The 17,062-nt window shown below is 45.3% G+C and overlaps 1 protein-coding gene across 3 annotated transcripts in view; it reads left to right on the forward strand.

Moving 5' to 3' along the window:
* TTC12 (tetratricopeptide repeat domain 12) overlaps positions 1-17,062 on the forward strand; it is a 46,616-nt gene that overhangs the window by 25,308 nt on the left and 4,246 nt on the right. For all 3 annotated transcript variants that reach the window (XM_045836392.1, XM_045836402.1, XM_045836384.1), the window contains 10 exons: positions 1,335-1,395; positions 1,802-1,990; positions 3,139-3,208; positions 4,043-4,131; positions 6,573-6,741; positions 11,965-12,057; positions 13,064-13,124; positions 13,900-14,037; positions 14,514-14,612; positions 15,060-15,128. In XM_045836392.1, coding sequence (XP_045692348.1) covers positions 1,335-1,395; positions 1,802-1,990; positions 3,139-3,208; positions 4,043-4,131; positions 6,573-6,741; positions 11,965-12,057; positions 13,064-13,124; positions 13,900-14,037; positions 14,514-14,612; positions 15,060-15,128 — 1,038 coding nt within the window. The remainder of the gene's footprint in view (positions 1-1,334; positions 1,396-1,801; positions 1,991-3,138; positions 3,209-4,042; positions 4,132-6,572; positions 6,742-11,964; positions 12,058-13,063; positions 13,125-13,899; positions 14,038-14,513; positions 14,613-15,059; positions 15,129-17,062) is intronic.

A 17,062-nucleotide genomic window follows, 5' to 3' on the forward strand; every position in this document is an offset into this window, starting at 1 on the left:
TATATTTTGGCATGGCAGTAAAAGAACAGAGAACTAGTTGTAAGGCTATTGCAACAAATTATCCGAGTGAGGAGATGATAATTTGGACCAGTGTGGTGATGATGGAGTGATGAGATTCTGTATATATACCAACAGTGAAGCCAACAGGAATTGCTGGTAGATTAGATCTAGAGTTAAAAGAAGTTTGATATAAGGTCACTGTCTTAGTCCTTTTGGGCTGCTATACAATAAACCAGGGGGCTTAAGCCACAAACATTTGTTTCTCACAGTTCTGGAGTGTGGGAAGTCCAAGGTGAAGACACTGCAGATTGGGTGTCTGGTAAGGACCTGCTTCCCGTTTCATAAACAACCAGAAGAGTGAGTGAGCCTTCTGGGGTCTCTTTCATAGAGGTATTACTCTCATTCATGAGAGCTCCATCCTCATGACCTAATTACCTCCCAAAGGCCCCACCGTCTAATATATCACCTTGGGGTTTGGGTTTCAACATAGGAATTTTGAGGGGACACAAACATTTAGTCTCTAGCAGTTACCATATTTGATATGCATCTTCTGCCCAGAGGCACTGTTCTCTGATCAATGCAATGTTTTTCTTCAGTTTACTTCTTAATCCTAACCTTCTAGACCAGCCTAACACAATAGCTCAGAACTGTTTTGTTTTTGTTTTTTCCTGGCTTTTTCTCTTGGTGCCTGGTTATATTACACTCTGAGCAGTTCTAGACATCCCTGAGGACAGTACTCCCCTAAACCCAGCATCATGTGCCATGAACTAAACTTTCTTTTTCCAGAAACTTACTGTCTAACAATTTCCCCAGTGAGAGCCCCTCATTCTCAAGTTTTCTAGCTGACCCTTTCTTATATGATCAGCTCTCTTTGCAACCCTGTACCTTTAAGTGGGCACTCCTATTACCTGTTCCCAAGCCTCTGTCAACAATGTCTTGAACTTTATTTATTTCTTTACTCCCTATAGGCACATCTGACAGGTAGCCTCCTGTTCTCTCAGTGCAAATATTGTATCTACCTTATGATTATTCCTATCCCAGCCAGACATGACCCCCAAGAATTTAGGACTGGATATTTTTTACCACAGGCTATATGACAACACTATTTTTAAAAATAAATCTTGAAATAATACCTGTTGCCTCACTGAACCAGAGAAGCCTAAACAAACTGTCAAGTACGTGCTGTGTTCCCGTGCCTACCTCCTATGCTGGGAGCAGAAGGAGGCGGGGAGGAAATAAGGAAGAAGCCGAGCCCTGTGATACCCAGTGTCTTTCTTATCATCACCTTTGCCCCCTAACCACTTGTCAAGGTCTTGTGTTTTTTTTTTCCCTAGTCCAGAGAGTGTTTTCAGAAGATGTTAGAAATAAACCCCCAGCTGCAGACACAGGTGAAAGGTGAGAATGTTCAATATCCTTCACCTGAATTCCACTTTCCCTTTGTGCTCTGGCCTCTGGCTGCCTTCCATACCTTCTCTGCGCCTGGCTGCAAAGCCACAGCCATGCCTGCCAACCAGTGCTCTGTTAATAGGCTGCCTTGTGACTCAAATCTTTGTCTTTCTCTTTTCTACACCATCCTCTCTTAGAGCCATCTAGACAGGGAATAATGTTATTCTTGCACCCCCAAGTTGTTTTAAGGTTCTGAGTGCAGACTACACTATTTCTAAAATCTTCCTTGCTGAAGATGAGCTTGAATTGTTTTAATGCCTTATGCCTCTCAATGTCCCATCTTCAAAAAGGTTATTCCTTGTATGGTAATGTTGATGTAAGGGTTGGTTTTTTGTTTCCCTCCCTGTTTTGCCAGGTTACCTGAATCAAGTAGATCTTCGGGAGAAAGCAGACCTTCAAGAGAAGGAAGCCCATGAATTGCTGGGTGCAGGAAAAAACACAGCCGTAACAACCAAGAATCTCTTGGAGACTCTTTCTAAGCCTGATCAGAATGCCTTGTTCTATGCGGGGGGCATTGAAATCCTGACCGAAATGATGAAGGACTGTAAGCCAGAGATGTGTGTGAGCGTGTTGTTGGTGTAAAGGGGCAGAGTGTAAAGGTCTGCCCTCATGACAAAGACTCCCTTCCTTCCACAAACATTAATGGAAAACATAATGTAGGTGGTAAAGGGAGTGCATAAGAAAAATACCCCCACCCCAGCTACATCCTCTCCTCAGGGAATGCATGTGCTCAACATATATGCCATAAACACACATGCACATATGTGCAATGTAACACAACAAATACATAGCATGTACTCATTCCATGTATACTTACATCACATACACACAGAACATGCACTCACATCATATCTACTTATATCACATATACCACATTCACACACCCATAGTGTATATATAACACATCACACCATATCATGTACTGCACATATTCACCCCCCATTCTGTTCCACATATCCTGAACATAGCCACGCACCCTTTGCATACTCTGCATATACACCCAAACACCCTGCACTTCCCCTACAAACCCCCAACCATAGGGATGTGGAAGGTGGAATTTTTGTAGGATAAACAACTGTAAGGTTCTCCCCAGTTACATTTAATGGTTGCTTAGGAGGTGTAAACAGTTTCAGAGCAAACACCAGCTCCTCCTGCTAATGAGAGCCATACTGCTGTTACCAGGTCTTGTAAATATTGATACGAGGGCTTAAACCGTTTTGTGACTCAGTGACAGGATGTTGTTGGTACAACTAGATGGAGTCTCTGACTTCCTGTTATTGTATAATGGGGGTGCTCACATACTCCCTCCTATAGTTCCTTGGGAATTATAAACGTCTCCATAGAGCATGGAAACAGCTTCAGAATAAATGTTGAAGAACAGATAGGTATGCCAGTCCTTCCTGGAGGTTGAGCAGCTCCTGGAGATTTCAGGATGATGAGTTGTCAGATATGGCCCCACAGGGCCACCAGTCTCAGCTCTCTCTCTGAACAGGATGTCCCTCCCACTGGGGCCCTGGATGGCAGGTGACAGCTGTAGGTTTCAGAATGTAAAGGTATTTGTTTCTGCCCAAACTGTAATTTGGTGAATTGACATTTCATATCGGGCTCCTTATTATCCGCTAGCTCTGTTACAGCTAGCCATCAGCCGGACAGTTCAGGAGTCTGACAGGGTTTCCTCTGAATCTGTTTCAGGCACAGAACGAACTTTATTCAGAACACATAACGGATTCAGTATAATCAGTGGGAATGAAGTCATAAAAAGGTAGGGATGTTTGTAGAGATAGCCAGCACGAAAGCAAGGGAAAGAACCATTTGTCATGAAATCAGACACTGATCACACAGGCAGAGACTCCACTGGATGATACCACCATCAGTCAACATTAGTGGCTCCTTGAAGAGTGCAGGGATGCTATGTGAACACCCCTTGAACTTTGAGCCTCAGGTAGTTTGCACTGTGCCACAGTTAACTGCAGTGAGAAAAGGTTAGCGAAGCTTCTCAAGGTTTCTCCAAGCACTTCAAAGTCAGAGAAATGGCCATTTTTGCTGGTGTCCCACCAGTTACAAGATTGCTATTTGTTCTTCTCCTCTTTTGGAATTTGCTGATCATTTCCATACATGAGATCAGCTGGATCTTGACTGATCCTATTTAAAATTCATCTTAAGAAAGACGCATATGACAGGAAGTTGTTTGCTGAAATTATTTTATGTTGTATTTCAGTTATTCTGCTGTAGTTTCTGAGGCTCAGAACACTGCTCTGGGTTTGAACCACCAGCCCATGTTTGCATGAGTGCTGAGGACCATGAACCCTAAGTGGGGTGCTAGCCCAGCATTCAGTGGTCCTGGTGTGACCAGTGCCCCCAGGCCCTGGCTCACCACCCACCCAGCATGCAGCCCGGACTTCCTCAGCCTGCAGCCTTGTCCTGCAGCTCTCAGTTCAGTGCTTAGTGGTTTTTTGGTCCTGGTGACCTACAGCTCTGAATTATAAAATTACTTTCTCAACCCCACATTATAGGACTCTGTTGGTAAAAATAAAATGAAATGAAAAGATCAAGACTGATTTCCAGTTTTAATATTGTTCTCTCTTCTCCATTCTAGGTGCTTTTCCACAGCAGGAAAAGATACTGTGGAAGAGACTGTGTGTGTGTCCGTTCTCAGGCTCTGGCAAGCAGTGTGCAGCGGGAACGGTAAGCCCAGATCCAGTTCACCATCATTAATACCTATTAACATGGGACCTCCATGGGCAGGCATGGTTGTTTCCCCAGAGAAAAAGCATATGGATCAGAAACAAGGCCTGCACTACAGTTATGTCTCTGGCATCCTTATAGCTGCCTTCACCATGGCCAAGGTCACTGTTAGCATAATGAGTGGTCTCACCACCTGGGCATTTGCTCTGCTCTCTGCAGACTCATGACATCTGCTCATGTGTTAGCAGTGCGGTGTCAGAGTTTTTCCTTTCCTGTCTGCCTAAAAATACTGTTTTATAATTTTTTATGTTATTATTATTAATTATTTTATTTTTTTGCTGACTGCATTACCCATTTTAGCATCATGAGCTTTTCAGTCATCTCTGCCAGCATCTTGTGACACTGATTAGTGTGTAATATTAGAACAGTAAAATGTTATAGAGATTTTATTTACCTTGTTAACTTTTAGCTTTTTACGTATTAGCATCTTCTGGGGTTTACTAAGTTTTTGTTGTTGCTTCTATCTTCACCTGACGACATGCCCGCTGACTCTACAGAGAGGTGAAGGGAGAGAGATAGACAGGAAAGGAAACATCACTGCAAGAAACATTGATCAGTTGCCTCTCATATGCACCCTGACTGGGAATTGAACCCTCAACCTTTCGGGTCATGGAACAACTCTCCAACCAACTGAACCACACTTGCCAGGGCTGGGGTTTACTAAGTTTTTACAGAATCTGATCACTTTTGTGACCTCGGTGTAATAAAAAGTTGCCCTATTTCCCTTATTTTTTTTTAAACTATTTTTATAGGAAAATATCTGACATTGGACACTAAACACTGAAAATGAGAATAATGATGGCTGTGTCTCCTTTTCACAGGGCTCCTGTGAGAAACCAGTGGTAGAGCTTGTGGATGTAGTTTGTAAACTAGAAAATGCTAAATATAAGATAATAAATTTTTTTTCTTGATTTAGTAAAATGGAGGAATCATCTTGAGTTCTAGAAAACCAGAGAATCAGAAGCTTCTTCCCTAAAGGGAATTATGCTCAGACTAATATCATTACCAAGGTGCCCTGTTACTCTATAGGATGCTGTAATGCCCGGGTTGTGATTTTGCAAACCCTCCTACAGGGGAGTGGGAGGATAGGGCTTTGTCATGATGTGAACAGGACATACTGTCCTTCTGTATAACCCCGACTTTCTTCAGCATCCTACTTTGCTTTCTGTGAACCTTGGGGTCACTTTTTTCTTTAATATCTGAAAATATATTGTCAGGTATAACCTGTGATGTAAATGCTCCATCTCAGATCAATGACATTTTGGTATGTTCAGTTCAATAAGTACAAAGCAGTTTTTAAAAAGGACAAGGGACCGCTTAAAAGTAAGGACATAGAAATATGTCCATGGTATGTTGTTGAGTGGGAGAGAGAAGCCAGGTACAGTGTAGGATGTATCATTTTTTTTCAGCAATGTATTCTCTTTTTTTTGTTTATGCTATTACAGCTGTCCCCACTTTTTCTCCCTTTGTACTCTTCTACCCAGCCCCACCATCTCCTCTTCCTCAGTCAATCCCCACATCACTGTCTGTGTCCATGGGTCATGCATGAATGTTCTTTGGGTAGTCCCTTCATCATTTTCATCCAGTGCCTCCCCTTCCATCCAGTGACTGTAACCTTTTTAACATTGTTCATTCAAGGGGTGAGCAATAGCTCCTCTCAGGATGAGCTTACCTGGAGGGGGCACAAAGACAGGGACTTTTATTTTCAGATTTATTCTCCTTCCGTTATTTCAGTTGTTTTCCAGTATAAGAAAAAACTATGTAGACTCTGCTCTGTTTCATAGCTTAGCCTCACACTCCAGCTGTTCCCCTGCCTGCCCTCAAACAATTCACACACTTGGACCCAGGTGAGGGGGTAAATCCAATGCCACTCCCCTGGAAACAGCTTATAGTCTGGGAGGGGGCAGGCTTTAGTAATGAATGTTCTTGGGGAACAGTCTGATTTTGCAGAAAGAACTCAATGATTGCTTTGGCCATTATAGGAAAGTTGATGATCTAAAGATATTCCACAGTTCAGCTGATTTCTTTTCATTTCCTTGCATTTCCAGATACATATACCAAGGAGCCTTTGACAAGAATAATAGTAGCTAATGTATTTGCGCCAGTCCCTTCTGTAAGCACACCCTATGGTCACTCGTTTAATCCTCAGGACAGCTCTGTTAGGTTGGTCACCTTCCCCATTTCACTGATAAGGAAATGGAAGCACACAGGAGTTAGATAGGCTAAGGTCATTTGCCTTATCATTCAGACCTAGAAGTTTGGTTCCAGAGAGTTATGTCTTTACATTTCATTGCCCTGCCTCTCAGATGAGTAGAGAAGAATTGAGTTGGTTTAATTGCTGTCATGATGTGCACAAGGTGAATGATCCCTGTGTTTGACAGAGGAAAACCAGCGCCTGCTTGTGACACACCCTGACTCAGGCAGGCTGCTGCCCTCCCTCTTGGCCTCGGGGGTCCTGACCATCCAGGAGCAGAGCCTGGCCCTGCTACTGCAGCTCGCCCAGACGGAGAATGGCCGGAGCCTGATCATCAGCCACCTGGACCTGACCCGGTAAGGCTCTGCTGGTGGGATCTTCCCTGAGCATCTCAGAGACTCACTTGCCAAGTTGAGACTGGCCTGTCTCCCTTCTCATATCTCTGGCACAAGAAGTGGCGTCAGACTTAGTTAAGGACCAATAACAGACAGAGCCTTTGAAAGGTACACTCCCTGATAGGGACCTGCAGGAAGACTCCTGTCTGAACCTAGTACCTGGACAGTGTCACTTTTCCTGAGCATGCTTCCATCTCACAGGTCCTGCAGACCATGTAAGGCCAGCACTCCCAAAACCAGATTGGGAACCAACTTTCAAATAGGCCATTTAATTCTACCCTTTCAACTTAGTCCACGCTCCACTCTGTTCCTGCAGAACAGAGCAGAAAAAAAATCACTGAACCAAAGTGATTCTGCCCATTGCTCTGCAGCCTAAATATTACTAGTTTGAACATGTGAAATTTCCATTTTTTATATCAAAAGTGCATATTGGCAATTTCATGTAATTTATTCAACCTAATAGAAACAGTAGCAATAATTATAGCTTGCATTGTAAGTGCTTCTTACATAATCCAAAAACAGAATTTGGCCTCTGATTCTTTTCATTATTATCTCATTTAATCTCTGTAGACAAGATAAGTGTTACTGCTCCATTTCACACCAGGGCAGGAGAGACTGCAGCTGGTAACAGAGGGTATCTCACCAGCTGTCTCCAGGCTTTAAAGGCTCCCACACTCTGTTCCCAGTAAGACAAATGGCCAAATCTGAAACTGTCCGTGGGACCTCCAGCACCTGTCCCACGTAGGTGGGGAGTCCTGCTGTGTGCTAAGGATGGGTGCTTGTTAAGCCCCCAGCTTGTGACCTAGTCACAAGCCCTAGTGGCTCTTATAAAAGGTGGGGGCAACCCCCTGAAGCTCGGCCTGCACAGTCAAGTGAATCATTTGCAGAGTCAAATCGTCAAAAGCACATTCCACATTCAGATGATTCTGCAGTCATTTCCTCAGTACCTTCATCATGTGTTTTTTATTGGTTTTGGTGTCTGAGTAAATGTAGCTATAGTTATCCGAAGCTTTTCCCCCCCTAAGCTATCTTTGAATTGCTTGAGTTTCAATTTAAATTTTTCCAGTGTCTTGGAGAGTGGCATTTATGATCATCCTGTGAAGTCCTACCTACTCTCTTTAGACAGTCAAAAAAAACATTAGCTTATTACCTTAATGGCTGCTATTCTCATTAATGTCTGTCCTCGGTTAAACCAGAAAGAGATGGAATGTGTTCTCTGAAGTGAAATGAGATGGTTTTAAGCAGGACAGGGATGCACACAGGTTCCATTACCTCATAGAGAGGCACACACACCACATTCCTCCGAGAACGCTTTCCTCTGTATCATTTGTTGAAGGACAAAGTGTACATCGGCAGGACCAAGCAAGGGCCAGTGTTGCTTCATGGAAAAAACTAGGTTTTTAGATGCAAGCAGTCTTGAGCCCAGATCCTCTGCTTGTCTCTAACAGGCTTATGAAGAAGCTTAGAGGAGAAAGGCATGCATGCCAGTTAAACATCTTCCTGTTGCAGTCTACAGAAGGCTCGACCCAGACAAGCTGGTCTTGTTTTCTTCATATAGCAGAGGAGACTAAAGATGGCAACAGCTGGTTGAGTGGCGCAAAGATGTCAGAATCAAGGTTTCTGTCCTCCTTTTGACCCTTCCCTCATGACCACACAGGCTGCTGCAACTCCAAGCACCACCTCCTCTTTAGGACAGGTGAACACCAGCCAGATCTGTCCCCTTTATCAAGAGAGACCACTGCTTTTGTTTCCCTTTGGTCAGAATTGTGTCCCATGCCACCTCTGATTGGCAAAATTGTTCTGGCATCTCTAGGGTTTCTGTGGGGTTGGCCAGCAAATAGCACACAGCACAGTAAAAATTAAAAAAGCAGCTAGTGTTGTGCCTGACACATGGTGTGGATTCAGTAACTTTTATATTCATTTTCTCTCTTCAAGGTCTTTTGTTCAGGGTCCTAAACTGACACAAAAGTGCATTTATTGGTTACAGTAGATCATTTTCTGATGTGTGGTCCATCTTCTGCAACAGCAGCTTGTGAGCAAAGCAGAAAGTATACTAACAAACGAGGAGATGAGGAGTAGGACGGAACCCCCTGTTCTCTTTAGTCCAGGTAGTGTGTGCATTTTGTCACAGGATTAGGAAGGCTGGTTGTTTATGTCTCCCAGGACAAAAGCCAGGGTGACCTTAAACTGCCAGCTCCTCTTCTGTGCTATTCAGATTCATTAGCATTCACCTTTGAGAATGAGGACAACAGATTTAAATCGGTGAAGGAAGAATCTGAACTAACTGTAAAATAAGTGATTTATGACAGCAAGAACACTGGAATACAATCGCAAGCGGGATGGGGATTTGCAGAAGCTTGAAGTTACCTGGGACCTATGAACAATCCATTCCAGCCCCACCTAGCACCCATGTCCCCTCTTGGGCATCCCAGCACATATTTGCATGGTGTGCATGATGCCTCCAGGAAAGATTCCAGCATTTTCATTATATTTCTCTCAATTTGATTGGGGTGGGCACTCTAGTAGCTAATGGACTGGGGGGCGGGGGCGTCTTTCCCCAGCTAAGGAAAGGATGCAGTTCTCACCTCCCAAGGCAGTTCCTCCCATCCAGGAGGGTTTTATTGATGAAAAATTATCTCCTTTCACTGAATACAAACTGCCTGCCCCATTGCAGTCTGAAACCATTCTGCCTCTCGATACTGAGGCCTTAGTTGTGTCTATTGAAGGCCTACAGAATGCATCAACTCTCCCACTTTCCCATGCTTGAGGTAACCTGGTCTTTTCCAGGAAAGGCATCCTGGTTTTCCTCAGGCGATTTGACTCCCAGAACCCTCCTGGAAAAAGCTGCTAAGTAATCCAGTAGCACAGATGTAGGTGACTGGAGCCCACACTCCTGAATACAGGAGCCTGCACTCCTGAATACAAGAGCCCTATCTCATGGGCTCTTTTCTGCCTGTTTTTCCCGTTCCTGCCTGATGGCATTCGATCCTCTTGATGTCATTCTTCCTTGCCCTTTTCCTACCCCTGACTGGGTGTTTCCTTCTTGGTTTCCTTATTGAGTCCCCTTTGTGTTGTCACCCTGCTAAGCCAGGGATCCCAGGACCTTGCCCTTGGCCCTTCTGTCATCCATGGCCTTACTTATCGCCTATAAGCATCTCTCTTTCTTAAAAGTGCTAGAAGGAAACACGCTCTGCCACTGGACATCTCCATCTCAACAGCACAAGTACCATAGACTTACTAATTCCAAACTGGTTTTTGAAACCAGACCCTCTGCCTGAATTTTGTGACCTCATAGGTAGCATTTCAATCCAGCCAGTTGCCTAAGCCTGAATCCTGAGAGCTCCCCTGGATGTCTCCCCCTGCATCTGTAAGATGATGATATGTTGTCAGTCCTAGCTCCTCAGCATCTCCTGCATTCCTTTCCTTCTGGCTCCTTTCCAACATTTCCCAGCATTCCTTCTAGATCCTTGTGAGCACCTTTGTCCACTGTACCTCTTCTTCTGCCTCCACCTTGGTTCAGTCTCTTAACCTTTAATCTTGACAATCCCCATTTTCTCCCAATGAATTTCCTGCCTCCAACACTACCTGCTCCAATCCAGCCTCTGCTGTACCACCAAATGGATCTAACGTGCATATCTGTTCTGTGATTTTCCTACTTAAAATGCTAAAATGACTACTGCCTATAAGACTGGTTCTCCAGCTACTGAGAAATGTAGTGCCCAGCAATCATCTGGGACTTTGTTTAAATACAGCCTCCTTCCTCTCAGAAACTGAAATGGGCTCAAGAACCTGCCTCCCCCTACACACACACACACACACACACACACACACACTCACACACACCACTGCCAAGTAAGTTTTCTACCAACCACACTGGGGACACATAGTCCTGCAGGGTAAAGGACGGGTAGTCCTGCAGGGTAAAGGATGGGTAGTCCTGCAGGGTAAAGTCCTACAAACTATCCAGCAGGCCACAGAAGGCCCACCATGACCCAGCTGGCTCTGTCCAGCTCACTGTTCCCTATCCTGTCCTCACACCATAAGCACTAGCTGTCAGGAACTGCTAGCAGTCCCCAAGTACGCTCTGCTCTTTCACACCTTGTCACCTTTGTGACTGCTGTGCGCTGTGCCTGAAATGCTCCACTCTTATCTCCATGTGCCTGACACTGGCCAGCAAGCTCCTTGGAGCTGGATAGTGTCTTTTTTCATCATGGTAACCTGAGAACCTACTACATTGCCTGGCACGTAGTGCTCAGTAAGTGGTGTTGACTCAACAGTACACTCTCAAGTGACAGCTGAAATGTCGTCTGCTCTTTGAAGCCATCTTCATCTCCATTCTCCCACACCTCCCACCAGGTAGACTTTGTGCCCACTTTACATGAGTCCATTTCTAACATATCACCTCACACATATGTCGCTGTAGGGGACCAGGTGCTTAGTGCTGTGTCCCAGCACTGAGCACAGCACTCAGTGCACTGTGGGTGCTAGTACAGGTCTGCTGGGTGGACAGATGCCTCTGACTTCATCCTGGGGCTCGTCTGCTAGTGCATCCTGAGATTGCACTAGCTTTTTTTTTTTTTGGCAGCTCCACCAACTACTTGCTGATAATGAACTTGTAATTGCCTAATAACCCTTCAGTCTTTTTCATATGAACCAGTTATAAAGCAGGTCTTCCCATGCTGTGATTTACACAGAGTTTCCAGCTCTGAGTGGAGGAGTTTGAGTGTAACTGTATTAAATTTCATCTAATATATTCAGCAGCCTGTCAAAATCTTGTGAAATCTTTTATTTCATCACCTCCTCATTAGGGGCCCTTCTACTTTAATCATCAGCAGATTAGTAAGCATGCCATTTAGATGTCATTTATGTGATTGAACTTGGCCAAGCCAGAGTTACATGGAGAAGCACCAGAGATTCCTTCCAAGTTGTCATCTGATAATCAGTGAACTTTGGTTAAAGCTGTTCAACGCCCGGGACTTCCCGTTAGGTGGTAGAGCCATTCTAGTAGGAGAGTGTCTGTCTCGTTGGGGTGGGCGAGGAGCTGGGCTCCCTCAGAGGGCATGGCGAGGCCACTCCTTCGGCCTATTTCACCTGACTGCTTCCTGGCCTCTTGCAAGGCCTCCTTGCTGGAAACACTGTCAATTGGAGGACAGCCACTGTGAGGTTGGTATGGGTTTCTTGCAGATTGTTGGGAGCCCTGGTGTCATTTCTTGAATTCTCCGATAAGAAGGCCGACTCAGCCATGGGACTGCTCACAGACTTGGCTCTGGAAGAAGGGTAATTTTTATTTACAGAAATTGACATTTCTTCTTCAACCTTTGTTGAAGCACCGCAAGATTCACTGAGTAAGAGGGCTGATGCCTTCCAGGGGGCTGTGGTCAGGGCTGCCCTTAGGAGCTGTTCCCATCCCTCTAGGGGCAGAGGGACCCAGTCCACAATGGGGTTGGAGGCAGTAACTCACTTAAAACAGTACCTCTCACAGTAAGCAAGTCTACTGTGTGTTGGAGAAGCTTCTTCCCCTTAATCAGCACCGAATGGGAACTGCCTAGCAAATGTGTACTGAGTAAATGTGAGTGAGAAAGAGAGAGAATGCCCAGTAAAACATAGGCTCGCCTTGGGTTACCAGTGGCATTATGGGTAACCAAACCCGCCTTTTTTGGTTAGTTGCTAGGGAACACAGTAAAGGTCTTACATTTTTCATATTTCTTAAGTGGTTTTTTTCCAGTGCATTTTGTTTGTTTGTTTGTTTGTTTGTTTGTTTTTAATTTCCTCACCAATTTTAGGACATCTTGCTTAGAAATGATCATAAAGAGAGCTGCTTGTGCTCCTAGACAGCCCTTGGCACCGGCTGGGAATGTACTAGCTGCTGTAGCATCTACAGACGTGTATGTGTCTGGGCCTCCTCCTGGCTGTGACAAGGAAACAGCTTGCACTGTGTTTCCTGTTGTGCAGCTCAGAGTGTAGACTCAGAGGCAGCGGAGGGTGGGGGCCGGGGCAGGTCAGCATGGCAGAAGCCTATGGATTCCAGCAATTTCTGCACGAGTGCTGCCTTCTGAGGTCTGAGGTCTGTCATTTAACGTCCGAGGCAATCCTTCAGTGTCAGAGAAGTCGAAGTCACGTTATCTACCTAAGGACATTCTCTTGTTTCAGAATGAAACCCAGGCACACTGCAAATCAAAGGGACCCAGAGCTTACGAATCTTCATCCCATTACCTGAGACACTGTATTTATCTTATAGTTTGTACAATGTAGAAATAAGCCATGGCTGATGTTTTCTCAACAGATTCCAAGTCTGGTTCCAGGCCAACCTTCCAGATGTTCTCCCGGCACTCACAGGCGTTCTGGTGAGCAAGTCCCCATTTTTATCCTCTATGACAGACTCTCAGAAGCATGGGCAGAGTCATTGAAACACAATTTGTACTCCAGAACTCCTATTGTCTCTCAGATTTGTTGTTTATTCACAGCTTCAATGTACACAATTCTTAGTTTTTAAAACGACCATAGTTGGGACAGGTGGAGAAGGCAGATGGACAGGGCTTATTGCAGGGCAGAAAAAGCTGAAAGTGGACTCTGCATCTTAGATGAAGGTGGAGAGAGTGTGTCAGTGTTCATCAGTCCCCCTCTGACCCTAAGTCTCATCCAAATGCCATGTGCACCCCTGTCCCCTGAATAGAAGTCATCTGGTCAGGAGGGCAAGTACGGGGATTGAGCTGATGAGGCAGAACACAGCAAGGGGATGGGAGTGTACAGGAGAGTGTGCTTCAACTCTCCCTCTCCCTAGTGAGCCACTGACGTTTCAGGGCCCTTTGCATGTCCACAGCCCAGTGTTTCAGATGTAGAAATAGAAGCTCTGGGAATGGATGGGACTGCCCGTGTTCTCCAAGCTGGTTGGTGGTAACCCCACGATTGAGCCCAAGGCCTCTCTGTTCCAGACTAAGGTGCTTTGGGGTCTCCCCTGTGTGCCTCCACCCTTGTGCCAGCACAACCGCACCGATGCCCCCGTGGGACATTGCACTCTCTGGTTCCCGGGCAATTTGGTAAACGAGGGATGCCCCTGAGATTATGCTGGCACCGTGTGCCTGCTCTCTGCACATGTGCTTTCTCTTGATTCACTTTTAGAAAAGAGACCCCACGGTAACCAACACCTCAGCTCTCAGCCAGTGTATTGCCATCATGGGAAACCTCAGTGCTGAGGCTGCCACCCGAAGACAGATGTCAGCCTCTGAAGAATTTGGAGATGCCTGCTTGGGCCTCATGGTATTTTAGCTGATTTTTTTTTTACCTGCTGTAGGAGTGTTGGCTTCTTAATTAGCTAGCTTTTCCAAAAACTCTGTTTGATGGTGCTGGACCCAGTGGCTTATGCCTTCTGTAACCACAAGTTTTATGGGTAGCTGGCCTTAACAAGTCCTCCTCATCAGGGCTTATTCAGTCTGCAGAGGGTGCAAGGGTTTTCTGGTGGCGTTGGCCTGACCACCTGTTTGAGCAGCTCACTATACTGTTTAAACACAGGCCCAGGCTGAACCATAGTCACATGGCAGAGGCACAAGGGACTCCTTGAGAGTCTCCTCGACTAACACTAACTCAGACTGGTCTCCAATCTTCCACCATCACTTAGGTTCATGACATGGACAATTAGGGAGTTTGAGCAATGCTGAGACCATTGCCAAGGGGAAGAGATGACTTAAAAGCTGCAAGGCAGAAAGGTCATGAGTTACCTTGTCTTGTTTCCAAAGGCCCGGTGTGAGGAGGATGTGGACCTGTTTAGAGACATCATGTATATGCTCCTGGGACTCCTAATGAACTTGTGTCTTCAGTCCCCCTTTGTCTCTGAGGTATAATATTCTTTTCTCCCTACCTGGAACCTGGAACAACCTAAACACATTCTGTGGCATAGAACTTTCTCATTCTCACAGATCGGTAGAAGCCCACGGACTCTGACACTGGCCGTGGGAGCAGGGAAAGCTGGGTGGATGCTCTGTCACTTAGCTTCACTGAGGGACAGATGAGTCACTAGGTCAGATATTCATTCAGAAAACTGAGTGCTGAGTGTGCAGGACATGCCAAACACAGTGCTAGGTCCTGTATTTCCAAAGTCAAATAAAATGTAATCCCACCCTCAAGGTATTGCCCTGTAGTTAGAGGAGACATACACCACAACAAATAAGAACGCTGGGGAACAGGTGGAGTGGCCAGTTGTATTCGAGGGCTCTCTGGGCGCTCCGTAGAAGATCCAGAGACCGAGCATTCAAATCTCCTCCTCCCTGTCCCCACTGTTGCAGGTTTGGGCCACGGAAGTGAGCAGGAGGTGCATGTCTCTACTGAACAGCCAGGATGGAGGAATCCTGACAGTAAGATTCTCCCAGAGAAATCCAGAAGCAGTTTCTCTCGTTTTCCTTCTGTTTCATTTTAATATTAAGTCATCTTACTCTTTCGAAGTTGTCTTACCTTTGAGATTCTGCCAACACTATGAGGTACAGGACGACATCCTCCTCAGAATGACGCCTATAATCAATATAAACATCAAGTTTGCCTACAGCTTCATGGGACTTGGTAACCCCCACCCATTCTTATCTGTAAAGCCCCCTGGAGTCCAGAGCCCTTTCCTGTCTGGTCTGGAAATATATTGTGTCCTGTCTGATTTGTCCTATTTCAGCACATCCTTGTGCAAATGGAGCAGGCCAAGTGATTTTATGTAGACTCTCTTTTTCCATAATCCACAAAACCAAACTCAGTCTTTCAAGCCCGTGATCCCAGGGGTTGTTTACACATGATGGTTTTAGCCCCCTTGGAGATACATGCTGGAATGGCTTTGTTAATGTCTATTTCTGACATCTGGATAAGACTGAGAAGGCCAATGGTTAGCACAGTGCATCAGGAAAACATTAATATGGTTCAAGAAGCTATTTGCCATCATCCTAGGCTGTGTTAAAACTCACATCAGGAATCACCTCAACTTTTCTACATATTAGGGCAGGACCCTAAAGCCTAGAAAAACAATTAAGGTCACATCCAGGGCAGGTCTGGGAAACCAGCCCTTCAGTGGTCATAGGGTTATAGTAAAGGTTCTGAGTGGATCCAGTATGTCCTGTTTGGAGCCAGCATGCCTAACTCTCCTGAAGTCTGTCCAGACATTATAGAATGAGGGTTTTTAACCTGGGCTCCAGGGATATGTGGTAGGTCTTCAGTTCCCTGGAAACCCCTGCGATTGTGTAGAAAATTCTTAGTGCATGTGTATTTACATGGGTGAGGGGCAGTATAGCTTTTATCAGATCCTCAGAAAAGATCTGTGATCCTAAAAGTGATGACCACCATTGGGTAGTCGGGGCTTTTCTGGATGGTCTTAACCTACAGCTAGGCCAATACTAGTTATTTGCTAACTCTTCAAGGGCTCTCTTGGCCAGACTTTCCCAGGACTCTGCATGTGCACAGCTGGGTGCTGGCCAGCATGTCAAACAGCGCAGCAGCTTCTGAGGGGAATTAGATCGTTCCTTAGGGTGCTCTCCCCACTGTCTTGGGCCTGAAAGGGAGCTGTACTGGCACCTGTGGGAAGCAGATTAGGGAAACAAGATTGATCATATGCTAATACAAAAGTTTATGTCTTCTCCCTCTGGAGACCTTATTAAAATGAAACTAAAGGCAAATGGTGGGGGGGAGTAGGACCCCACATTGATGAAGTGAACAGGTAAGAGGACACCAGTGGGTAAGTAGTTTATGGAAGATGGAAATGTGCTGCAAGAGTGGGAATTAATGAGAGCTGGAGGAACCTTAGCATAGAGCACAGATTGAGGGGAACACAGCTGGGCATATAGCAGGCTTGCCTTGCAGCACCCCGGAGAAAATCGAAACTTCAAAATACCAGGTACAACAGGGCAGAAGTGAGAGATGAGGGAACTGCAGGCAGCATCCAGGCATCTGTCCCTCAGCAGTAAAATGCGAGCACTTTTCTTCAAAGGAACTGAAAGACCAGAAAGGAAATGTTTGCTGTCTAGTATTTGGGAGTGCCACCTTTCCACCTGCTCGCTGACAGACCCCCTGTGAACACAGCATGCTGAAATGTGTTTTATTGCTTTTTTCATAAATGAGCCTGGGCAGCTGATGGTCACCAGACATTTCAGGAAAGCCAAACACGTAAACAGAAAAGCCAAGATAAACAGAAAAATCAACTCTTAACAAAGTAGATGATTTAGGAAATAGGAAAAAAATAATAAATATTATTTATATCCTTAGAAAAAGTCAAAGTAGTATTGTAGTCAAACTGTAGTAACAGCTTGCTGTTAAAAAA

This window comes from Phyllostomus hastatus, unplaced genomic scaffold, assembly GCF_019186645.2.
Source record: "Phyllostomus hastatus isolate PE091 unplaced genomic scaffold, TTU_PhHast_1.1 phas_contig_113, whole genome shotgun sequence".
NCBI classification, from domain to species: domain Eukaryota; kingdom Metazoa; phylum Chordata; class Mammalia; order Chiroptera; family Phyllostomidae; genus Phyllostomus; species Phyllostomus hastatus.